Here is a 25707-nt window from a genome sequence, read left to right as displayed (position 1 = left end):
GAAAAATTGTGAAATAGGCTGAGTGAGATTGTGCACACCTGTAATCCCAGCAGCTTGGGAGGCTGAAGCAGGAGGACCTCAAGTTCAAAGCCAGCCTCAGCAGTGAGGCCCTAAGCCACTCAGTGAGACCCTAAGCCACTCAATGAGATCTTGTCTCTAAATAAAATATAAAAAAGAGCTGGAGATGTGGCTCCGTGGTTAAGTACCCCTAGGTTCAATTCCAGGTATAAAAACAAAACCAAAAAAATGTGAAATAATACAGGGAGATTCCGTGCACTTCCCTCCTCCTCCTCCTCCTCCTCCTCCTCCTCTTGTGATTATCATTATTATTTTTGGTACTGGGAATTGAACCCAGAGGTGCTTTACTACAGAGCTTCATCCCCAGCCCTTTTATTTTTTATTTTGAGTCAGGGTCTCATTAAGTTGCTCAGGCTGGCCTCTAACTTGTGATCCTCCTGCCTCAGGCTCCCGAGTCCCTGGGATTACAGGCTTGCACCACGGTGTCCAGTTCTATTATTGACGTCTCACATCATTAAATGTTATAATATGGTATATATGTAATAGGGTACACCACATGTCACATTTGTTCCAGTTAACCAATGGATGTTGATACATCATTATTAACTAAGGGCCACAGTTTATTTCTTAGCTTTCCTTAGACTACCTGGGCGGTGTCTGCCTCCCCCCCCCAGACTGTAGACTCCCGGATCCAGGGAGAACCATGCTTATTTTTCTCACTGCAAGTTTCAGCAAGGAGAGAAAGCACTAGTCCCATTTATGAAGATGACTGGGGACCGTTTTTGCAGATGCTGGGTGATGTCGGGGTTCGTCAGCTGCCTGTGACCCAGGCCGTTCTTCTCCCCAGATGCTGCCTACCTGGATTCCCCGTCCAGGACAGTGTTGTTCCCCCGCGTGGAAGTGTACTGCCAGATAGAACTCGCCCTTGGCAACGAGTGCCCGGAGCGCAGCCAGCCGAGCCTCCCAACCCCGCGGGAGGAACCCTCAGAGCTTCGTCCCCAGGGGGACGGCGGGGATGGCCACCCGCCTGCGCCCCAACCTGAGAAGACTCCCCCGTCCACGTGCCCTGTGCAGTCACCTGTTTCTCCACCTGTCCCTACGTTCAAACCTCCCCCTGCACCACCAAAGACCTCATCACTGCCACTGTCTCCAAGTGATTTGCCACCTGTGCCACCAACCTCGGGCTCAGCTGGGCACTTATCACCCAGCCCAATACCTGGCCCGCCACTGCCTTTTGTACCACCTGAGCTGTCACCTGTGTCACCTGGGCAGCAGATACAACCATCTGGACTGCCACTCAGCTCACCACCCTCCCAGGCACACACATCACCCAGGCCACCCCTGGGGCCGCCAGCTGCGGGGACATCACAACCACCGCCTGGAGGCTCTCCTTTAGCGTCACCTGAACAACCACCTGTGGAGAAACTGGGCCCAGAACAGCCCCAAGGTAGGGACCCCTCTGGCTGCCCACTGCATTCTCCTGAGTTCTCAGCAAGCTTTAGCCGCTCTGCTTGTTATGAGCTCAGACCACCACAGGGGGGCAGTGCGATCACCATCTCTTTGTTCCTTTGGTGCTGTGATTCTCAAGGTGGTCCCTCCAACCAGTTAGAAAGCATCATCTGAGAACTTGTTAGAAATGACAATTCTCAGGTCCAGCCACAGACCTACTAAGTCACAAACGGGGACGGGGGGGGGGTTCGGCTCTCTGTCTTTTTCACCAGCCTGTTGTGATTGTGCCCACTCCCATTTGAACTGCTGCAGGGCTGCTTCAGTGGGATTTAATGGTGAAAGCCCGTGTGCAGTGCTGGGCAGTGATACTCAGGAGTGGACCACAGATGGCGGCCAGCCTCCGCACTGTTACTAGGTCACTATGAAATGAGTGCAGAGCCCCAACAGTTTGATGAATTTTCTACTAATGCATTTGAATTGTAGTTTACAAGACTACAGCCCATTAAAGATTGCAAATAATTTTTTTAAATATTTATTTTCTATGTGTAGATGAACACAACACAGTGCCTTTATTTTTATGTGGTGCTGAGGATAGAACCCGGGTCTTGCCCGTGCTAGGCGAGTGCTTTACCGCTGAGCCACAATCCCAGCCTCGCAAATAATTTTTTAAGACCAATTGTTCACTACGGAGAGTTTGAGAAAACACCTTATGGGGCTACCAAGATGAACTGTTTTTGCTTCATTACCCCCATAAAATCTCTCCAGCCTAAGAGACAACATGCGTCCCCACAAGTTGAAAGCATAAGTAACAAAACCCAAGTTGGAGGGTATTCATAGAAAATCTGACCACTTCTCTCTGGGGAATAAGGATAAGAGAGACTTCTTGGAGGTGACGGGAGCCAAATGGGCAGGTTTTTGATAATCGTGGTTTATGGGATGGAGAAGAAAGAGCTTTCAGATTCTTATTCAAGAGGCTCAGGTGCAGAGTAAGAAAGTGGAGGGCACATACAGGGTGAAGAGGAGATGCGTGTGACCACCAAGGGTGGCCTGGGTGTGGGCAGGAGGAGAGCAGCCCAGAGGATGGACAGGTGGTCCTCACAGTCCCCCAGCCAAACTTCCATAGTTAAAAGCCAAGATCAGCAAGGTTTGCTTCTTTGGGGCTCTACCCCAAGTCAGAAGTGACCTCTTTTCTCTGGAATAGATTAACCTTTATTCTTTTAATCACAATAAGACAAAAACACAAGAACATTAAGAGTCAGAAAAATTGAAGGATTTTACATACTTTCTAATTTCCTGTTAAAGTATAATGCATTTTGGGGAGGGGCACCAGGGATTGAACTCAGGGGCACTCGACCACTGAGCCACACCCCCAGCCCTATTTTGTATTTTATTTAGAGACAGGGTCTCACTGAGTTGCTTAGCGCCTTGCCATTGCTGAGACTGGCTTTGAACTCACCATCCTCATGCCTGCAGAGCTGCTGGGGGGGTGTGCTCCTGCGTCTAGCCAGTATAATGCTTTTATTTGCAGCTGGTCACCCCTGAGCATAAAGGTGGCTGAATCCAGAGCCGGAGCAGACCTGGCCCTGAGTTGGCTTTCTTCACTCCTGCTGAGGTGGCACAGACAGGCCAGTGGTTCTCAGCTGGAAGTGATCTTACTCCCAGGAGGCATCTAGCAATATTTGGAGATATTTTTGGATGTCACCTAGTAGGCAGAGGACAGGGACGCTCCTACACCAAAGAAGTATCTAGCCTCAATGGCAAAAGTACCAAAGCTGAAAATCTGTCACAACTTACAGTGGAGCCTCACAGCAACATCCCCAGCCATCTGTGGGAGTTAGGCAGAGGGGACCCCCTTGGGTTCCCTGCCGTCCGTGATTTAATGGTGGCTCGGGTGATATTTGGGGACAGAATTGCAAATGGCCTTAGGAAAATCTATAAACAATGGGCAAGCTTCACTGCAAAAAGATTGGGGACACCTAGGGACATCCCAGAGGATCTAACAAAGGAACTCCAGATAGGGAAATCTATATTTTATACTACTTACATTTACATCTACCACACAATTATCTTCGGCTAGCCTGCATCCCATCCTCATTGAAAACATTCAAAGAGCTTGCTTGAGAGAGATGGTCATGATGGATATTCTCCATTCTGAGAAGAACGGTTACCTAAAGCCCACGATGGGAATCAGGCCCCTCTGAGGGATTTCCCTGAAGACTCCTCCTACCTGCTGCTTTCTGGGAGGAGTCATCCCTAATGTCCCATCAAGGGTCAGCCTCAGCCCTTCCACAGCTGCTGCCCTGGGTCTCTACCAAATCTAGTAATGTGATTTGGTCCTAAATATGGGAATTTGAGAACAAGAGAATTTACTGTGGGGTTTTTTTTTTTTTAAACACTCTTGCTTACCTACTGTGGTCATTTCAAAAAGACCAAGTGCCAATCACAGTGGCACATGCCTATAATCCAAGTGGTTCAGGAGGCTGAAGCAGAAGGATCACAAGTTCAAAGCCAGCCTCAGCAACTTAGGGAGGCTCTGAGCCACTGGGGCAAGACCCTTTCTCAAAAAAAAAAAAAAAAAAAAAAAAAAGAATAAAATGGGCCGGGGAAGAGGCTCAGTGGTCACGCACCCGAGTTCAATCCCTGGCATAAAACAAAACCCCCGTCCCCGCCAGGGCCCCCGGTCGCTCACGTCTCCTGTGTTTTTGCTTTGCCTGAAGCTCCCCTCGCCTCTGCAAATCCCCCAAGTGCGGGACCTCGCGTCCTCGTCCCCGGGAAGGAAACCACCAGCCGGCCTCGCGGGACGTAAGTGCCTTCCCGGGAGCGCCTTCTTTCCTCGGGTCAGGGCAAGGGGCCCCGGGACCTGGCGACCCTGCTCTGGCTTGCGTGGTTCCCGTGTCCCCTTCTGTCCTCCTCCATGTGGGCACCAGCCTGCTCACATGGAGGACGCTGTGCTCCTCGGATCCCTCCTTTGCACACCGGGGACGCCCCTGTGGGTGCAGCGCGGACGCGCCCCGTATTTTAGTGACGGTGGAGCCACAGTTCAAAGCGGGGAGCAGCATCCGCAGCCCCTGCACCGTCTAATTGAGGGGCGCCCTTCTTACAGTGTGCATGAGTTGTCCAGTGTGTTCAGCAGACTGGATTTTTATCTTTACGACAATTATGAGAGGGTCTGGGGTTCTAGACCCCCACAATTTTTTTTCATGTTCCCTGGGGGCTACTTACCTGGGCTCCTGGCTGGATGGATGGCAATTGGGTTCGCCAGGGGGAAATCAGAGGTGAGTCAAGCACCTTTCTCCCCGATCCCACCCACAACTCCATCCCCCCGCGACAGCCCTAACTGACCAGGTCCAGGGTTGGCAGCTGCAGGTCTGGAGAGCAGGGCCTGAGCAGCCGCACCGTCACTGGTCACAGCCCTCATCGCATCCAACTTACTACGCCAAAGCCGACTCTGCCCGCCACATTATGCCTAATTTTAACTCTACAACTTTTTGACAGAGTTTGTATAAAGGGAATGATTTTGATCTTAGGCATAGATTTTGCATTGTGTTCACAGTACTTAAACGTCTGCCTTTCCATCTGACAGTGAATACAAGTCTGAGTCTCAGTGGCCTAGTTGGCATGATGTTAGGTAAATATTCATCAATATCCATCAGTGTTTGCTGGGCATCCCTGGTGCTCGGCCACCCTGTGGGTCCTCCTCCTGAGCTAGAGCAGGACCCTAGAATGGTGGACGTGGGATGGGCCACTAACAAACCACCTATTTCCTGTTTTTGCCCAGGGAGAGACCGGCTGAGGATGCAAACTGGGTGAATAAGGTATTCAAGAAGAACAAACCAAAACCAAGCAGCACCCGAAAAGGCTTTCCGAGACAACCGCGGGCCAAAAAACCAGGCAGCAAAGTGCAGTGAGCGGCTTATGTTTTTTTAAATCCCTGGGGACCAGCTCTGGAGACTGCCTCAGGAACATTCTAGAAGCATGGGGGCAGGGAGACTGGGCTTTGGAGTCAAGAAATCCCTCTGCCTCAGCCTCACTCAGTGGTCACAGTCAGGACGCTTGGCTTCTCTGAGCCTTCGTTTCCTGATCTGCCAAATGGGGGTGATACCTACCAGCTCATAAGATCAGGAGAGTTGAATGCAATCAACTAGGTGAATCGCTTCTCAAAGCAACATCCTTCCTGATTGTCCCTGTCCTGAGTGGGGGTCCCCAGGGAGGCATAAGGATTTCAGCTTGATGAGGGTCCTTCGTACCCTCATAGCCCAAAGCCCATAGCAGAGTCTGGGTAAATATGGACTTAGTGGGTGGGGGGGTGCAGGTGGTGGGAAGGGGATTCTCAGAGCTGCTCAGGAAGTGGGGCAAACCCTCATGTCCCTTTCTGGATTACAGTGTGGGCAGGGAGCAGACAGGACTCTAGGCAGCTGGAGGTTCCTGGGTCATGGAATCCGTGCCTGGAATTGTTCTCGCTCTCTTCCTTTGTCTCCAGCCTCAAGATTTCCCTGACCTTTGAGAGTTCATCTCTCTGTCTCTGGGAGCTCAAGGTCAAGTTCATTCATGGGAATTTAAGCAGGTCCATCATGGGTGTAGGGCACTCCTGGAGCTAGGAGGACCAGCCAGGCCGAGACTCAGGTTCCTTGATTCCAGGGCCAGTTCTCTTCCCACCGCAGCTGGGCAGGGGGACTCTGCGATCCGCCGGAGCTTCCTTGTTAGATGAACCTGCAGATGGAGGTGCCTTCTGAGGAAGCAGGCAGTCTGCTGCCGTCTCACAGACTGCCCTGGGCCAGGTGCCTGCAGCCTCCTTCACAGATGAGGATGAGCTGTCTGGAGGCGAGTTCTTCCTTGGTGATCTTAATTATAGGCACCTTTGCTGCTCTGAACTTCTAAGGCCTGGGTTAGGGCAGAAAAGAGAAGCTCAAGAGAAGCCAGGGAAGGAGAATGGGGAGGGATCTGAGAGGAGATATCTGCTCATTTCCTCCCAGGCTGCAATCACCAGTGACACGGTCTCATTCATGGGCTAGTTCTGAATAAACTCCTGATCCCTGCCAGCAACAGGAGAGAGGCCAGAATAAACATTACAGGGCAGATGCCCCACACAGTCATCAGTGTTGTTGTTTAATCAGACGTGCAAATCCATGCTCTGATGCAGATTGTATTCGGCAGTTGTTGCTGCGTAACAAACAACCCCATTTCGGTGGATTAAAATGACAAACATTTTTTTTTTCTTCCTTGGGTCTATCCGTTGACTTGGGTAGCTCTGCCTAGGCTGCAGGTCCACACTGATTCTGTTCCATGTCTCCTTCATCCCAGGACCACAGTCAGTCCAGGCATGCTCTTCTCCTAGAGCAGGTGGAGATGGGGATCAGCCTGGCTTTCCTCTGCAGCCTTGTCTCTCCTCCAAAAAGTTCAGTAGTCTTCTGACTCTGGATTATAGAACTGGCCCCCCATTAAGAGACAGCCTGCAGGCTGCAATGGAAAAGGAGGACACCCGTCCTGCCCCCAAGTCCTCCTACTTACACCATGTCAGACTCCCCAGATTTCCTGCATGAGAGAGCCTGTTCTTGGGGTTTTCATTGAATTTCCCCCTATTCAAATGTGAATGCAATAATATTAATAATAATAAGAAGTAAAATGTACACAGTACTTATGTTCCAGACACTGTGGCTCAGAGACATTAAATAACATGCCCAAAGCCACGCAGCTGGTATGTGGCAGAGCCAGGATCCCATCCAAGTCTTCTGTGCCCAGTATCCTGATGTTACCACTAAGCAATACAACCTCCCAGGGTGGTAGGAACACGGCCTGGGAGTCAGAAGTCACAGGGCTTGGCCCTCATTCGGCTGGTCACTTTACTCAATGGGAATCTCAGCTTCTCCCTGTGAACATCCACTTCATCCTTCAGTTATTTGGGACTTAAATGAGAAGCCGCATGTGCAAGCATCCTGTGTCATTCTTCTACCAAAGACGTTTCCACTCCTGTGCTCAGTGCCCGGGCCTGTGTGGGACATTTGGGGAACCTGAGGCAGCTTGGAAACCTCGGGTGCCAAGAGAAAGGAGCAAAGAGAGGGTCTCTGACCACGAGGAGGACACACAGAGACAAGCCACCCTCGTCAGGCTCTGGGTGGGGGACTCTATTTTAGCACAGCTTAAGCGTCACTCAAGAAAGACCTTATCCCTATTTTTTTAATACCTTCACTCTTTATAGGATGAGAAATTTTATGACTTTTTCTGGTTTTAAAAACAACATGCTCTCCTTACAAATTTAGAAAACCATAAATAGAAAGTAAAAATCTCCAGAAACCCCACCACCCAGATGTTAATAGTTTGGTGAAGAAAACTTCCATATTTTAAGCATATGCAGACAGACATGTACTTTTTATTTTTATGAAAATGGCATCATATGCTCCATAATGTTTTATAGCCTGTTTTTGGACTAAATGGTATATCGCTGCTTCTCTCCATGTCAAATATAGATCTATCAAGTCTGTAATGGATCTGTGGTATTCCATTGGTGTGAGTGTATCATTGTCTGTTTCATCGATCCCCTACAGATGGATATTTAGGTTGTTTCTATTTTGTGGCTCTTACGGACATTGCTGTGATTAAATGTCCCCCTGAACACATTCTTGGACACACATACCCAACTGTCCCTTTGGTATGTACCTTTCTAGAACTGGAATTGCTTAGGTCAAAAGGTATATATTTGTGGTAGGTTGACCAATGACCAAAGGTTGACCAAAGGTATGACCAAATCGTCCTTGAGGGGATTATAATAACCTACACTCCCACCAGCAAATGAACTAGAGAGTAGATCTTCCGACATGCAAGCTCACCAATGCTAGGCATCCCAGGTCCACTGTCCCTTACCTGCAATTCTGAAATGGAAGTTACTCTGAAAAAATAATCACCTGTGGTCATTCTTGATAGCAAAATCTTCACTGTTGCCAGAGGTCAAATTATTTGTGGCCTTTCTTCCACGTGGTATGAATTTTCATAACTTGCCTGTAGAAATGATAATGCAACTCACTGTGGGGTGCTCCCACACCCTATGGGGGAGTTACAAAACACTTTACCACAGAACTATTTTTCTTTCTCTAAAATTTGGAGCTTGGTTCCCAAGCACATCTGCCCATGAGGGCTTTAGATAAGAGATGTGCATCTGTCTCAATCTTCATTTATTTATTTGTTTGTTTGTTTATTTATTTATTTGCGATACCAGGGATTGAACTCAGGGGCACTTGACCACTGAGCCACATCCAGCCCTATTTTATATTTTATTTAGAGACAGGGTCTTGCTAAGTTGCTTAGTGCCTCATTGTTGCTGAGGCTGGCTTTGAACCTGCAATCCTCCTGTCTCAGCCTCCCAAGCGGCTAGGATTATAGGCTTGTGCCACCGCACCCAGCTTGTCTCAATCTTTTAATTTTTTTTTCAAATTGGTGAAAACTAACACTCTTAAATTTTCCCCAAATTAGCTAACCAGTCATCTCCGAGCGACTTAGTGAGGCAATCTGTTCTCTTCCTGCTGATTTAAACAGCACCTATATATTTTGTGCTGACTTGTTGTTAGTGTCCGGGCCTGTCCCGTTGGCCTGGCTGCCTGTGCCTGTGTCACCAGCACGTGTCACACCCAGTGAGCTTCTCAAGTGCTTTCATGTCTGATGGGCCAGGCGCTGGCTTCCTGATGGTAAGGATTTTTAAGAATGTGTTGAACGGTCATCAAGTGCCAGGACTCTGTTTCACATTCAATTATCTTAACCCTGTGGGGTGGGCGGGCTCAGAGGGGTCAAGGCATGGAGGAAATCACACAGCAGAGCCTCACGTGAGTGAAATATTGCAGGGCATCGCTTCATCCTGGACTAGGTTCAGCGGCACCTGCAGTACCAAGCCTGCGCTGAACTTGACACGTGGTCCATATCCAGTACCAGCGTGCGTTGAAGCCACAAGTCCACTCTCGCCTGTCTACTGCAGGATACCGTGTAGTTTTCTTTCATAGCGCTCTCGGGCTTGTTGGCTTGTATTCACTCAAACAACTTTCAGTTGATCCCTGTTCTTTGGTGGACATAGAGGCTATGATGGTCTGTGCTCCGTTCATTGGAGGGAGATGGGCCTCTGTTAGAGGTCAGAGGTTCTGTGGATGACAGATCTCCGGGTCAGCCACGGCACCTGGGAGACCTTGGGTCCAGCCCAGACCTACTGGGCTAAGAACCTGGGGCTGCCCGGCAGTCTGCGTGTCACCTGCTGAGTCTGAGGTCGATGGAGTTTGAGAATCGCTGGCTTAGGACGGGAGGGGTGCAGAGGAGAGGCAGCCAGCTCATCCTGTCAGCTGGAGGGTCCCAGGGAAGGCTTCCTGGAGGAGGCGAGGAGGAGGAGGAGGAGGAGCAGAGGCCAGCCAGTCTGGGGATGGAGGACACGGGGCCATTCCAGGCACACAGGGTGGCCCGAGCCAGGAACCCACAGTCCGTAAGCAGCTACTCCCAGCGCGAGGTTGGAGGCAGGGAGAAGCCTGGAGGTGAACTTGGAACCAGGGCAGGGGTCAGCCAGACTGGCTCAGGCGCCTGCTAATGGGCTGGGCTTCCCGTGTGGTTCTGGGGAATCACTGCAGGGCTCATCCAGCAGATCCACAGACTTGAAAAGTATCCACGATTATGCAAGTCTACGCCCGGGCATATCTCTGAGATGGTCTCTGCAGGGGTCTTTTTGCCATTGCCCAGAAAAGGCGAGTCACTTGCCCAGGGTCACACAGTACTTGGGTCTTGGAACTTGGGTCTTCTACTTATTTCCCATTTGTATCTTGTTTCTTCTCACATGTGTTCCCCCAGGTCTGCACCCTGCTCCCTGGACTTCCCTCTGCTCTCCACGTCTGACATAGTTTGGGTCACCTACAGGCCTCATCCCAGCCGGATCCAGGAACACATCTGCCCTGAGGTGTGGCATCCCTCTGGGTGTCCCCCAAGGCCAGACCCTACCTGTCCTCTCCCAGGTTGCTCCACTGACCCCTGATCCTGTCAATCCAACTTCATTTCTGCCCCCTCCTTCCCCTTCCTGGTCACAGTCAAGGACAACGTAGTCTATACAGCGCCTCCGAAACGAAGAAATGACACCCCTTTCTGGAGAACCTGTCAGCAGATGGAATGTTGCTATATTGAATTTTGTTAAAACAAGATCTTGACTGTCAACTGCTAGAACACTGTACCAATACCAGGGACATTTCTATGCCTATGAATTGCCTACCTCCTTGAGACGGCGCCATACCCTTGCACAGTGTACGACCGGCACAACCGTATTCAGCTATCAGGAGACCATCCCACCCCCCACCTCTTCCTGAAACACCAAGTACCACTCAAACTTTTATAAACTGAATAATGTTTCAAACACCCTTTTATCACCTCCCAGTAGAGCCGCAAAGGACCCTTGAATAATAAAGTGAAGCTTCCCACGGGCTTAGCATAAATCCGCATTTCCAGTTTCCTTACACGAGGTTGGCCATCTCGGGGCCTGGCCACTGGTCAGGGCTGCCCCAGGGGAATGAAGCAGGAAGTCCTGCCTTCGGTGGAACCCAGGCTAGGGAGCCCTCCCGTGGGGGGGGGGGGGCCAGAAGTAGTGGATCCCCTCCTTCCCCTAGGAAGCCGTGAACCCGGAGAGGAAACGGGAGCTGGAGCGGGAGAGGACCTCAGCCGTGTTTGATTAACAAATCCTGGAACGCAAAACCCAGGGGACAGCCGTCCACGGGCCAGGAGCCCAGGGAGGGAGGCTGCGGATGTGAACTGAGATGGGGGCTGCGGCGGGGGCCGTTGCAGGGACCAGATGCCCGACGGAGAAGCCCGAGGAGAGCCCGGGTCCCTGGGACTGTGTCCTCTGCCTCCCTGGCTGCTCCTGTGGCCCAGACAAGGGAGCAGCTGGGGGTCTGTGTGGCGGGAAGAGGAGGGTCCCCGGAGTGGCCCTCCTGGCCACCGGCCTTTCGTCCAGGCTGGCCTCTGTGTTTCAGCAGTCGGGAGGCAGGTGACGCCCAGGAAGGGGGGTTCTGTCTTCTGGGGAGCACTTATTCCTTGGTACACAGGAGAATCGGACTCACTCATGGTCATCGTCTTCGTTCTGTATTTAGAACCTAGACGCTTTCAATATCAGTTAAAGGATCAATAAATCCCCTTGCAGATTTGCCTTCGCTTTGATTTATTTCCCTGATTTCAAGATGATTAAGAGAATTATTCTCCCATCAGTTTCAGAGCTGCCGGACAAAACACAGGGCACGGTGTGAAATTCGAATTTCAGATTAACACCGAATCGGTATTTTTTAGAAGTCTGTCCCTACTGTGACCATCGTGTGTTCATCTGGGACTCAGAATTACCTGAGCACCCTGGACTTTTATTTGCTAAAGCTGGTGACTCTCATTTGTTCCTTTCTCCTTTTTACCATTTTTTTTTTTTTTTTATCAACACTGGGTGCGGTGGTGCACACCTGTAGTCCCAGCAGCTCAGGAGGCTGAGGCAGGAGGATCGAGAGTTCAAAGCCAGCCTCAGCAATGGCAAGGTCCTAAGCAACTCAGTGAGACCCTGTCTCTAAATAAAATACAAAATAGGGCTGGGGGTGTGGCTCAGTGGTTGAGTGCCCCTGGGTTCAATCCCTGATGCCCCCCAAAATAAATAAAACAACGCTCATGGATCGTGGGTGAACCCCCTGTGCTGTCCTTGGACACCAGGGGTTTTGCTAGTGTCAAGGCCGAGGCCAGGCGCCGTCTTGTCTTCCAAGGCTGCAGCCTGACCCCGCTGCCCCTTGCCCAGCCCGTTGTCCAGGAGTCACCATGGAGCACCACCTCCCCCCACATCTTCTCAGAGACAAGTGTCCTGAGGTCTCTTGTCCACCTTCTGAAGGACTCTCAAGGCAGCAGTGTGTCCCATGCACTGGGTGCTCTCATAAAAGTGGCCATGGTGTACGGCGAGGGAGGCCCTTCCTTACACATCACCTCCACCGAGTCCACCCCCCTGTATTCCTACTGTCACAGAATCCCCATAACCAGTGGGTCCACCAGCATCCCGAGGAAGGGGCCACACCTTTTGCATCTGGCATTCCAGAGAGTCAGCATGGCACCCGGCACCTCGCAAGTGCTGGGTAACTGTGGGTTGAATCTGTGATCCAATGGATCAGATGGTGGAGGGCACCAAGATGGGTCGTGGGTGGCTGTGTGACCTTGAACCAGCCACTCGCCCACTCTGAGCCTTGGTTTCCTCCTCTGGGAGGTGAGCATTTCCAGGCTGTCTTCTCCTGATCTCCTGAGAGTGTAGTGGAGCCTTCAAGGGTTTGAAGAGAAGTAGATCCTGTGTCGCCCGTCACAGAGGGAAAGGGAGCTTGGATGGCTTTCTATGGAGACCATGTTTTCTGGACAAAAATTTCGGTGCTGAGTGACAGAATTTGGGCACCAGAGTGCAGGATGGATGAGAGACCAACCCGGATCTTCCCAGACCGTCAAGGATGCAGCAGGAGGGCATCCGCCTGGCCTCCATTGGAATAATCCAGATCACACCTCTGTGCCAACTTCTTTATTTAATCAAATAATATATAGTACAAAAACGAGACTCAGATGCCCGCATCGGAGACTCACACCGACCACTCGACAGTCCAAAGACATCGCTCCTGATGAGAAGCTAGATACAGAGGTTCCTGACCTCGATTCCAACTGGCTCTGCACACGGCACCGCGGGGTTCCTCAACGCTGCTGCATAAATAATCCATAAATAGCCCCCCACCCCCACACTCCTCAGAAACAACCATAAAAACGAAGAACCTTCCGGACAGAATACATCTGGCTGGACTTCCGGTTTGAGGCCGGTCCCCTCCAAGTGCCCAGAGCCCCCCTACACTGGGCTTCCTCCCTCCCCACCCCCTCAGGCTGGGCCACAGGCCCCACAGGGCTATTTGATCCACCGAGTTTGCTGTCCAGGTTTTAGTGTCCTCTCCCCATGGCCACGTGTCCCAGGCCATGTCCAAGGGAGTCAGGTCTCTGTTTGCAGCCCTGTCAGGCCTGCAGGGAGATATGGTGCGAAGCAAATGATCCATGGGACTCAAGCTTTGGATCTGTTCAGTTGTGTGGGATGAGGAGCCTCTAGCATCCCACACTTCATCATTGTGCAAATATAAAACAAGGCCCTTACAAGACATTTCACTTCCATCCGCTGAAAAACTGTCATCATGAATCTATAAATCCGCAGGCTCAGGCTGTGAACAGTACCTCCCGGGGTCTGGTCCTCTTGAGCAGTGCACACCTGGGTAACTGTCCATCTCAGTCCAGTTCAAAGCCCTTCCCTTCCTGGACATTACTCACATGTAGCTATAATAAAAATAACATCTCAGCAGCTAGGAGGCTGAGGCAGGAGGATTACAAGTTTGAGGACAGCCTCAGCAAGTAAGTGATGCCCTGAGCAATTTAGCAAGACATTGTCTCAAATTTTTTTAAAAGCGGGGGAGAGCCATGGATGTGGCTCAGTGTAAAGCCCATCTGAGTTCAATCCCTGGTACCAAAAAAAAAAAAAAAAAAAAAAAAAATCTTCCATGGACACGGTACCGTGTAATTTTCAGGACCCTTCACATCCATTTTCTGATTCTTAGCAAACCTCCTAAGATGGGAGAGCTACAAGGTATCAACTTCATTTTTCTGGTCATAGAATTAATTGTAGGACACAGGGTTAGGAGGATTCTGAGCGACCAGGGGTTCATCCGTCTATGGACCGCCCCTATCTAGGGCCTGCAGAGCCCTCCTGGGAGGTGGTAGGAAATCCCCAAGAGCATTAAGCTACTGGTGAATGGAGTAAATGACGTGCTACACATAAATGCACATTTGCTTAATTCTTGGGGATGTTCTGGTTGGAGATTAAATAAAAACTGTTTCCAAAACTAAAACTCATTTAAAACTAATATCTTGGGGCTGGACGCCGTTAGGAGGCTGATACAGGAGGATCAAGAGTTCAAAGCCAGTCTCAGCAACTTAGCAAGGCCCTAAGCAATTTAGCAAAACCCTGTCTCAAAAACAAAGGATAAAGAAAGAGTGGGGATGTGGCTCAGTGGCTTAAGTGCCCCTGGGTTCAATCCCTGGTACCCCCCAAAAAAAAAGAACAGAAAAGGCTAAAACTAGTATCTGGGGAAACGTCAGTAGACCTCCTCTTGGTAACTAGAATCCATGGTGCACACGGGGCCTTGCCAGGTCTGGGGCAGGTTTGGCAGGCGGAGCTCAGGCCTCCTGACCCCCAGCTCGGGGCTGATTCCCTGACACAGCCCCCGCCCCCAGCTCTGTGGATGCAGGCTCCGTGCATTCTCAGACAAGGGTGCATGGTGCACAGTGTCGTCGGCCGCTGTCTCGGGCCTGCTGGTAAAGCATAGATCAGGGCGTCACGGAGCATCTTCAGGGCCTCCAATGGAAGCTGCCAATCAGTTTGTTAGTTGGAGGGAATTTGAGCATAAGGCACAGCTTTCAATCTGGACTTTGACACTCAGGACTTGGCATGTTCTGGGAAGAGAAGAAGGACAGAAGTTTTAGCCATACCTCAATGTGTGTCGGCCCCTCTCTGCAAACATAGACCGCCTGCTGCCACCAACACCAGCAAGAGCTCCACCCCTGGGTCCTCGCTCCTGTGGCCCCTCCTGCCTAAGCCTCCTGCCTCCTGCCTCCAGAGCTGACCTATCCTCCCTCTCACGACAGCCTCCCCAGCCTCGACTCTCAGGAAGCCTCCCAGGACCAACTGGCTTCACTGACACTCTGGCTTCTGATTGCTACTTAATGTCGTCATCAGTCAACATTTTCTTTTCCACGAGCACGTGAAGTCCTTGAAGGCAGAACCTTCCCGAGCACCTCGCAGCACTTTGCTCAGCGAAGCACACAGGTCCCTGTCAATATCTGCTGATTGAGTTTAATACTTGCCGGTTGGATGAAGGATGAATGAATGAACAGTGAGTGAAACCAGAGGACGGGGGGTTTAGGGCTACTGAGCCCATCTTCCCACAGTATCTCTGACAAAGAACTGAGATCATTCTGTATGAGCCATTACCCAGCCCACCCTAGAGAGCAAATTCTCCAGAACATCCCACTCTCCAGAGAAGACAGTGAGGCTGAGAAGAGAGGTCTAAGGTCACAAGGAGTCACCACCAGGAAAGTCAGCCCACGTGGAGCAGAGCGTTGGTAAGACGCAGCTGTCACGCAGGAAGACTGGCCAGAGGGCCCTCTCCAGGGGCTTCTAAAGGCAACTCCAAGAGAGGATGGCCGTTTGCAGATGCATTTTGAGTGATGGTGACATCACTGCAAAAAGGTCTGCTTTCCCAGGGGACCTCCAGCTAGCAGTTCTGGGCCCATTTGTCCAAGACCAACAAAGACAACATCTGCTTTTTCCAAAATCACACCTTCGCTCAGTAGCTTCTACCATCACTCAGTCTGGGCGGAGTGACGGTAAACGGGTGATCTGAAGGACCTTGGAAAAGGGGACGGGAGACCTACTGATGAGAGGCCACCAGAGGGTGTGGCCGCTCTCCCTCCAAGCACCTGCACTCCTGAGCCCTGAGCAGCCCACAGAGCCTTCTGGTCTACCTCAGGCACCCCTATCTGAAATTGAACCTCCCTTTTTGTTATTTAAATTTTATGACCCTAGAACTGGGAAGCCAAGCAGCAGAACCTACGAAATAATAAGACCAGCTAAGGGAGCACACGTCATTAATCAAAACATGTGCACAGGTACCTACAGTTGGAGCCCAGTGCTGAATAAAGACCAGACTAATCATGGAGCAAAGTCAGTGATTTTTTTTTGGCGGGGGATCGTGTTTTAGAATTGTCTCAGTGAGGAGGTGACATTGGGACTGAATCCTGCAAGTTCTGAACAGAGTACACAAGGGAGAAGAGAGCAGGCAGATCCCACCCAAGGCCCACGCCCTGTCGTCCCTTGTCCTATATTGTCATTGTCTCCCCACCCTCTCTCACCGGCTGGGCCTCCCTGGACGGGAACTGGGTGAAGTTATGCTGGACGCAGTGGCCCCGGGAGCCCATGAGGCTGCAGATGGTGCGGCTGTGGCTGCCAGCGAATTTGTGGACCAAGCCAAAGGCATATGGGGAGGGTCTCTGGGCGAGGCTCCTGGCCCCACCGGGCGAGTGAGTCTTCCGTCTGCGCAGGGTGGCCACCAGCTTCCTGAGGGTGGAGTCCGAGAACTCGTAAAAAAACCTCTTAAAGCTGGGGTGCCGCCCAATCTGGAAGCAGAAATGAAATCAGACCATTAGTGCTGCCCACAGGGACGGTCCCCAGCCCACATAGCCGGGCTGGGCCCCTGGTGACCCTGGTGAGCTCCCCTCAGTTAAGTTCCCCCGCCTCCCCTGCTGCCCCACATCCAGACCTGTCCACAGGTCTCTGGACACAGAACTGACCCTGATTGGTTGTGACCTCCTGAGCCAGTGGGGTCATCTGTAAATGACCCCCAGGATCCGTGGGAGGATGTGCAGGGATGTTAGGGGAGTCCCAGCGCCACCCCAAGGCTCCTCCAGCCAGTTACTTCTTCATGCTGATATACGGGAGCTGGGGTTCCCCCCAAGCTGACCAGAGACAAGGACTTGGGTACAGAGAGCTGATTCGTTAGGTGATCCCAGGAGACACTGATGGGGAATGAGACCTGGGACGGGGTGAGACTTTGCAGAAGAGGAGGTCCCAGGGGCCGGAGGGACGTGGGCACAAGGAGGCCTGCAGGGTGGTGGGACGTGGGCTGAAGATCTGAACTAGGAAGGTCTTAGCAGGTGGGGGGGAGCCACTGAGCATTGTGATATTTTAAACAGACTCTGCCTCACCATCTGTACTCTGGCATTTCCTCTGTAGGCAATAAACTTGGTCAAGTAGATAATTATCCCTCATTTTACAAAAGAGGACACTGAGGCTCAGAGAGGTAAAGAGACATGTCTAAGATCACCCAGAGATGGGGACTGAACCCGGGTCTCAGAGTGGGTAGATGAGACCTGGGGAGGGCTGAGGGGTGCTCACCTGGTCCCCCAGCTCGCCATCCACTTCCTGGAGCAGCTCCACTAGCGTGCAGATGGTGCCCTCCTCTAGGGAAAGGAAGGGGCGGTGAGGAACTGCACGTGGGCTGACACCCCGGTCCCCACAATCAAACGTGTGGGAGCTTTATTTGGGCTTGCTCCAGAGAAATAGAAGGGCCTCTGACCTGTGCTGCCTCCCCTATCACCACATCCAGCTCCATTTGACAGATGGGAAAACCGAGGCCTCCCAATGTCAGGAATGGGAGCTTGGACTAAAAGCAGCTAATCAGCAGGGCATAGGGACACATGGCTGTAGTCCCAGCAGCTCAGGGGGCTGGAGGATTGAAAGTCCAAGGGCAGCCTCAGCAACTGAGCAAGGCCCTAAGCAACTCAGAAAGACACTGTCTTAAATTTTTTAAAAAATAAAATTTTAAGAGCTGGGGATGTGGCTCAGTAGTTAAGTGTCCCTGGGTTCAATCCCTGGTGCCCAAAACAAATAAATAAAAATAAAAGCAGCTGATCAGAATGCAAGCAGGAGACACACCATGGTTCCTGTGGCAGCAGGAACACCCCCACCCACCCGGTTAGTGGCGTGGTGGCCTGGGTGCCTCACACCGAGGTCACTGAAACTGTGCAGAAACTGATGGAGCAGTCACTGCAAACTGCTGGCAGCTGGAAATCGGCCAGGGGGGATTGCTGATACAACTAAAATCTACAAAGGCCACAAATCGGGGCTTTCCCCGCTGTGGAGAGCCTGATTGCCAGGATATCACCCCCGGAGACCAGGGCAAGCGAGGATTTCACGTGACCTCTCGACGTGAGCCCTGCCCTTGCCCTGCTCCGGGGTCTCCTGGGTGGTTCCCAGCTGCCCCTCTGCTCCCTCCTGGGAACTGCTCCCTATTCAGCCTGTGAGTCCATGCAGAGGAGAAGCACCCAGGAAGCCGGGCCAGGGAGCAGGTGGCACTAACTAGATTCACACGTGTCCTCTGGCGGGGGTCCTCCTTCTGGCGTGTGGCTTCTGGTCTGGGAGGATGATGCTGGGAACCCAGAGGCTCCCCCTTTGGCAGCCAAAGGCTCCTGGAACTCGGGATGCTCTGGATCTGAGGGCGAAAGAATCGGGGTGAGTGTTTTGCACCCAAATCAGACCCCCCCCCCCCGCCGTAGAGTCGCGTCCAGGCCCACCAGAAGCTGTGGTCAAGGGGCCCTGCTTCCCAGGTCCTGGGGAAGTTCCCTGACCACCCTGCCCTCTCCAGAGAACTAACTCCTTCCACACACCAAGCCCTCAGCCTCCCCACGGTCTGGAATGAAGCAACTGAGGAAAGAAACCCCCGGGGGGGGGGGGGGGCTCGGGCGAGTCACTGTCCCAACTGCCCTTTCTCCATCTGTCAAATGGGCTGTGAGCAGGTTACATGAGATATGCATGACAGTGGTATTCAGTAGGCACTCCATAAATGCCAAGGAACCCCTGTCTACCTACCAGTGGTCCTCACGCCTCTCCACCCCACACCCCTCCTCTGCCCAGAGCAGAGAGCCGAAGGCAAGGTGGCCGGGGCCACACAGAGGCCACCCCCTGCCCTCCAGGAAGCCTCTGTTACTATGGCAACGCCAGGCCTGCTCACCCGAGCTGCTGGAGATGGAGGACCGGTGGCCACCCACACACAAGGGCAGGTAGCTGGGCCTCTTGGGTGTCCCGGCCTCTGGGTCGGTCCCTGCCCTCCTGGGCTCCTTGGAGCTGTGCTTCTTGTGGGAAAAGGCTCTCCGGAGGCTGGACTTCTTCTCCTGGGATTTCTTCCTGCAGACTGGGGCCGGGTTCTCCACAGCCACCTCCACCTCCTGCACTTGGGGTTGCTGTGGGGGAGGTGAGGGAAAGTGAGTGGGCCTTGACCTTGAGGAGACTGCAGGTGAGCTGGGGAAAGAGACCCTCGGGCTGGAGAGGGGGACCCCGAGAAGAGCAGTAAGGGTGGTCTGGAGCGGGCAGGAGGCTGAAAGGAGCCGGAGGGGCAGTGTGGGGTCCTCACCTGCTCTCCCTCCTGCTCCTCGGCATCTTGGAGTAGGGCAAGGATCTTCTGGATGAATTTGTCTAAAAAAAAAAAGACCAAAGTGCTGAGAAAGTTTTCTGAGCTCAGCCTCCATGTCGTCCAACCCCAGGGCTCCACACCCCAGCCCCTCGGGTTGCTCATGAGCTCCTCAGAAGGCAGAGCTGGCTTCCTGGGAACAAGTTCCCTTCTCCTTCACCAACCAGGGCCTCTGGACTCTCAAGAAGTCACCTGGGCCTGCTCCCCACACCCCTCACCCTGCACCCCCTCATCTCGGAAGAGCCCAGCCTTCCCAATTCCCTCCCGGGCAGGATGGAAGCAAAAGCAGAGATCCTAAAGGTATTTTCAGCATCTTTAGCTGCTCAGAACTGACCATGATACAAGCCCAGGCCTGACTGCCAACAGTAAAGTCACAACAGCGCCCCCCGCCCCACCCACTCCCTATCCTTTTCTGTTCCCAAGCTGGCCCACCTAATAACATTGGACCCCGCTGACATGAATTGGCTGTGAGCAGGGGCTGCCCTGAAGGCCTCGTAGGCCTGAATTCATTTAGAACTTCTAGAAACCCCAGGAAGAAGATTCCGTGATTAGCCCATCTCACAGGCGAGAAAACTGAGTCAGAGACGAAGCAATCTGTCCACTTGATAGAACTAGAAGGGGTCAGAACTCAGGTTGAAAGCGGGGCCTAAAGCTCACACCATCTGTGGAGCCCTTGCCAGGGACAGTGCTTTCCTCCACGGCCCACTGGCTGCCTCGGCCACATGCGTGTCCTCACTGCAGCTGTGGATGGTTGGGATGCTTAAGAGAGCACGTAACGGGAGCCTGGTCTAGGCCTGGGCCCTGGGCCCCAAGGCGGCTCTCATGGGAAGCCTGGACAGGCCACTGCCTCTCTCTGCCTCAGTTTCTCTTCTGCAAGTGAAAGAGTCAGACCAGCATTTTCCCGAGGGGTCTCTGGGGAAAGGGGCAGGATACTGACTGGACTCTGAGGTCCCGTCCAGCGGCAGCTCCTCTACGGGTCCCTGGCATCTGGCGTGGGCAGGCGGTTCAGAAGGACTTGGGCCCTCCCCATCTGCAGACAGGGCCTCGTGGACCTCGGGTTCTTCCAAGCCTGGGAAGCAGAACGGAATGAGGTGGGGGGTGTTGTTGGGTCTCAGGGATGGGATAGGCCAGGACCTGGCCCTGACTCTGAGGTGGTACCTTGGCAGCTGGCACTGAGGCCCTGCTGCCACTCAGGTGAGCTGGGCGCTGGGCTGTGTCCCAGGGTTACTGGCCCAGACCAGGGTCCAAGCCTTTGTGCCTCCAGAGAGCGGGTCTTCCAGGTCTGGGGGCCCCGCCTGCCTCCCTGGGCTCCACCCTTCCACCATGTTCACTTGATCCCCAGAGAGAAGGGGCCCAATTCTACGGCATGAATCAGGGATCACAGTCAGAATCACTGTGCCTGAAGCTCCCTCCCCCGGGGCCTGGCGCCCACCTCTGAGCCACTTCTTGGTGTTGGGCACCACCCTTCCTCTCTGGGCAGTGATCCCCCTGGTCCAGCACCACCTATGAGGCTGGTCCTCTCCGACCCCCAGGAAGGACCAATCTGGCTGATCCTTTCTCTTGCTAGCTCTGTGCTAATGAGTCAGGTGACCTTGAACATGACCTTGCCTCCCTAAGCCCCATTCTGTCATCTGTAAGATGGGGACAATAACCTCAATTCCTAAGATGGCTGTGAGGACAGAGACATGGGAGGACACGGACAGCACCGCTCAGGCGCCCTGCCTCCCTGCTCCAGCCCCTTCCTGAACATCCTTTGGGCCCCCCACCCCCACCCCCCAGCAGGAGGAGGCGGAGGCTGCAGAGGCCTGATGGCGGGTGCTCCAACACAGTGCCCTGGAGGGCTGAGTGGGCTCCGGGCCTGAGAGAGGAGCGGTGGCCTGCTGGGGTTCCTCCTGTCCTCTGCAGCCCGTCCCACACAGCTCAGGACCCACCGCTGCCCTCCAGCAGCCAATCCGAGCCCTGGGAAGGTTCCAGAGCCGGGAGGCAGCTGCAGTGTTGCTATGGCAACTGCCAGAGTCTGCTCACCAGGGCTGCTGGAGATAGAGGACCGGTGGCTACCGACACACATGGGCAGAAAGCTGGACTTCTTGGGGACATCAGCAGCCCCTGCTCTCCTGGACTCCTCGGAGCCGGGGCCATACTTCTTAAGAGAAAAGGCTCTCTTGAGGCTGGACTTTCTCTCCTGGGACGTCCTCCTGCAGACCGGGGAGGGGTTTTGAAGAGCCACCTCTGGCTGAGGGACTTGAAGTTGCTGCTGGAAAGAAAACAGAAACTGAGTCAGGCCCTAAGCACCAAGAGAGGGAGAGCTTCCCGGGGAAACTGGGGAGCAGCCAAGTACTGTAGGGGGGCTGGGGGGAGCACTGAGCCAGGGAAGCAGATGGAGGCTTCAGACAGCGCAAGGGCAGGCGGGAACAGGTGGGGCTGGAACCAGAAGAAGCAGCAGCGTCCTGGGCTCTGCACAGATGCTCACCCTCACCTCCTCCTCCCACTGGTCTCCCACTTTTTTGAGCAAATCCACGATCCTCTGGATGACAGCATCTTCTGGAAGAGAGCACATGCCCTGTCACCTTCTCCAAATGCACAAAGAGCACTTTCCACGACCCTCTTGGACAGGAGACCAGCTCGGGCCTTCTGGATCAGGGGAGGGGCCTCTCAAAACAGCTCCTCAGGCTGGAAGGGGGAAAGCACCACATTCCAGGAGCTGTCCTGAGAGAGAGTGTGGGAGGTGAAGGATTCTGCCCCAAAGCATGATATTATATGCAGGAAATTTCAGCCTTCCAGGCATTCCACTTGTGCCCTACTAACAAATCTGTGAACATCTACTTTGGGTTCAGCGAGCTGTGTGACCTTGGCTAAGTCTCTTACCCTCCCTGGGCCTTCTTCTCTTTCCTGTGTAATGTTGACATAATCCCTATTCTGCCTCCGTTAGAGGCCATCCAATGAGGGACAGGGGCTTGGAAACACTTTGCAAGCCTAATACTGACCTTCCTCCACCCTGCAAAATTCAAGTGGGGAAAATGATAATTCCCTATTCTAACTAAGAAGAAGAAAAGAAGGACATCAGGATGTGTGGCACAGACCTATGGATGCCTCCACTATATCTCAGCCCCCATTTTCTTTCTTTCTTTCTTTCTTTCTTTTTTGGTACCAGGCATGGAACCCAGGGGCGCTTAACCACTGAGCCTCATCCCCAGCCTTTTTAGGTTATTTTTTATTTTGAGCCAGGGTCTCAGTGAATTGCTGAGGCTGGCCTTGAATTTGCAATCCTCCTGCCTCAGTCTCCAGAGTCACTAAGATTGCAGGTGCGCGTGTGCCACTATGTCCAGCTCTCGGCCCAAGGCCCAAATCATTAAGGAGGAACCAAAAACGATGGAAATTATTTCCTTTGGTGACCTTGTTCAAGGGCAGTGTGCCCAGACTGTTCTCTGCTGGCTGCCAGCTGAGGGGTTTACACAGGAGATGGAAACAGGTCCCCTGGGCCACCTGCGGATCTCTCTCACCCCTCAGTCACTTCCCTCTCACTCATGAATCCCATTTGGCTTCTAGTTCATTTCCTCAATCAATCAGCTGATTCCCTCTAGAGTGAGAAAATAATTAGCTATGAAATAACTAAACACCCTACACAATAACTAGCTCAATGTCTGTTAGCTACTCTTTGACAGATGATATGTGGGTGACTGTTCCTGTGACTTTCTTAATCCATTTGAGAAAACAGCACAGAATTGGCTCCATTTTCTAGCTTTTTAAAATATGGCCACTTTTAACAGGGAATTAGATGAACAGGGGGTCATTTTTGATTTATAAGAAGCAAGAATGATATTGTAGGTGCATAGGACGCCACCCTTATTTCTTAGCGATGCGGGTTTAAGTCTTTAGAGATGAAGGATCATTTTGTTCTAAAATGGTTCCACAACAAAAATCATACATACCTACACCTCCGAAGCCCACAGCCAGACAACTGTGGGGATACAAGCGTGCATTGAAATATTCTCACCATGCTTCAATATATTTTTATTTAATTTACTTATTTCTCTATTTAGTTCGTTTCTATTTTTGTGTGAGGTGCTGGGAACTGAACCCAGGGCCCCTTGCATGCAAGGCGAGGTCTCTGCCACCCAGCTGCACCCCCGGGTCCCTACTGTTCTACATATTTTTAAAATAAAATAAACTTTGAGAGACTAAAAACAAAGTCCCACTCTCGTTAACACATAAGGCAGGAGCTTCTGCCAACAGCCTTTCCAAATCCCCAGACTCCCTTCTGTGAGACTCTTAAAATAAGCCAATGTGGCCAGAAGCCGCAGAAGAGACAAGAGAAATCAGCCACGGAGATCCGAGGTCTGAGTGACCACGCAGAGCCTTCCACCTCCCTTGGTGACAGTCCCCCCCGACCACAGACCGAAAGGACACTATTGATGGACTCACGGTCGCGCTTCCTGAGGTGCTCTTCTGGCTGGGGACCCGCGGCTTGGGGAGAAATGTCTGAGAAGCCGGCACCACCCACTTTGATGGGCGAAGACGGGTGCAGATAGGAATCGTGTCCGCCTGGAACAGAGATGAAAGCCGGTGGGCGTGAGCGTGGGGGTGGACACGTGGGTGATGTTCCTGTGACTTTCTGAATCCATTTGAGAAAACAGCACAGAACTGGCTGCACAGGAGGCCCCGTTGCTGCCATCTGGGAGCTGAACCCAAGAATCTGAAATCTGCCAAGAGGCCACCTCCACCCAGGCGTCCCTCTCAGTTGCCCCCTCTAATCTGGGATCTCCCTGGAGGCTCTTCTCCCCATTAAAAAAAAAAAAAAAAAAAAAAAGGCAAAGCAGCATTTCCCTCCAGGTATGGGTGACATTCAACCCCAGCGTCCTCGGAGTCGGGCTAGGAGTCGGGCTAGGAAGTCACCTCAGAGACCAGAACTCTGATTTCACACAAGAGGAAGAAAAGGCTCTGGAGGGGACGGCCACTGGCTCAAACCCATCCAAGAACCAACGTCTAGAACGAGCACCCTGGTGGCCAGATAGGGACGGGGGTGTGTCTCCCCCACACACACACCTTCCCATTTGTCCTCATCTGTGATCCTCAACTCAATGGTGCTTAACACTGACTCCACTCACTGAGCACTTTCACAGGGGCCACGGCTGCTCTGTGAGATAGTATATTTTATCTCCATTTTGTGGATTGAAAAAAAAAAAAAAAAAGGGAGGCTCAGAGGGGAGAGTCACCAGCCCCAGGCCACACGGTGGGGGAGCAGAAGCCCCTCCAGGAATTTGACCTCAGGCTCTCGGCCACGCCTCGGAGCTGAGAGCCCCCGGGGTGGAGCAGGGGTCACTAGGAAGAGGCCGTGCGCTCACCCCTGCCGGCTGGGCCCAGGTCAGCCTCCTCCGCGGAGGCAGCCTCTGTCCTGGGCAGTCCTGCCTCCGGGTCCTCAGCATCGTGCTTCCTGTGACTGTGTTTCTTGCGACTGGCTTTCTTGTCGCGGGCTCTCGTCCTGAGGGCCGGCTCTCCTGGGCCGTCCGGGGGTTCTGAGGGCTCCTCCTTCCCCTTGGGCCTCTTGCTGGCCTTTTCTCTGGGCTCCTCTGGGCCTGTCCTCAGGAAGAAGTTCAGCACGGCCTTCAGCCACCCCTGCTGGGCCCGCCTCTGGGCCTTGTCCTTCTTGGCGTCTTGCTGGGGCCTCTGCTCACTGGGGAGAAGCCCCCTCATCTCCTCCAGGGTGAGGGCTGTGGTGACGGTGCCCTGGGCCTCTGCAGACTGAGTTGGGATCCCGGAGTGTCTGGCCCCGTCGCTGGACGTGCGGCGAAGGGGCCTCCGGCAGGGAGTGGTGGAAAAGGAGAGGCACTGGCAGTTCCCCGACCCAGAGTCCTTCCTGGGCGCCTGGGGCCTGTCCAGAGACTGGGCTCTCCTGCATGCCGAGGGCTTCTGTGGTCCCCTTGGGGTCTCCATCGGGCTACAACCAAAACAAATGGTCCCCTTAGGAAAGGCCAGAGGGAGATGGCAAGGTCAGCTAACAGTGCTGACGGACCCTTGCAACCTGCCGCTCCTGTGACCCGTGTCAGCCCCTCCAGGTGACACTTTCCCAAAGCTGCTGTCCTGTTTAAAGTCCTCAACAACCTCTAGAGGAGGAAGACACAACCAGACCTCACGGCTGGTCAGGGGCACCTGGAGGGCCTCCCCGGAGGACAGGGCCCCGCCC

The 25707-nt window shown here is 53.0% G+C and overlaps 2 protein-coding genes across 3 annotated transcripts in view; one reads left to right on the top strand and one right to left on the bottom strand.

The window, feature by feature from the left end:
- Pnpla1 (patatin like domain 1, omega-hydroxyceramide transacylase) overlaps positions 1–5375 on the top strand; it is a 33308-nt gene extending 27933 nt beyond the window's left edge. For both annotated transcript variants that reach the window (XM_076860197.1, XM_076860198.1), the window contains 4 exons: positions 866–1465; positions 3289–3294; positions 4185–4269; positions 5246–5375. In XM_076860197.1, the coding sequence (XP_076716312.1) occupies positions 866–1465; positions 3289–3294; positions 4185–4269; positions 5246–5375 (821 nt within the window). The remainder of the gene's footprint in view (positions 1–865; positions 1466–3288; positions 3295–4184; positions 4270–5245) is intronic.
- Positions 5376–14603: 9228 nt separating this feature from the next.
- On the bottom strand, positions 14604–25457 carry Bnip5 (BCL2 interacting protein 5). Its single transcript, XM_076859522.1, has 11 exons — positions 24869–25457; positions 23949–24068; positions 21997–22067; positions 21552–21780; positions 20464–20595; positions 19470–19531; positions 19071–19299; positions 18420–18551; positions 17456–17520; positions 16414–16677; positions 14604–14955 (listed from the first exon to the last, which is right to left on the bottom strand). The coding sequence occupies exons 1-11, from the start codon at positions 25455–25457 to the stop codon at positions 14920–14922; spliced, it is 1929 nt and encodes a 642-aa protein (XP_076715637.1). The 3' UTR covers positions 14604–14919.
- Between the last annotated feature and the right edge of the window lie 250 nt (positions 25458–25707).

This window comes from Callospermophilus lateralis, chromosome 6 (genome assembly GCF_048772815.1).
Source record: "Callospermophilus lateralis isolate mCalLat2 chromosome 6, mCalLat2.hap1, whole genome shotgun sequence".
Lineage (NCBI taxonomy): Eukaryota > Metazoa > Chordata > Mammalia > Rodentia > Sciuridae > Callospermophilus > Callospermophilus lateralis.
The sequence above is the reverse complement of the archived record's forward strand: the minus strand, read 5'-3'. Positions and strand labels throughout refer to the sequence as shown.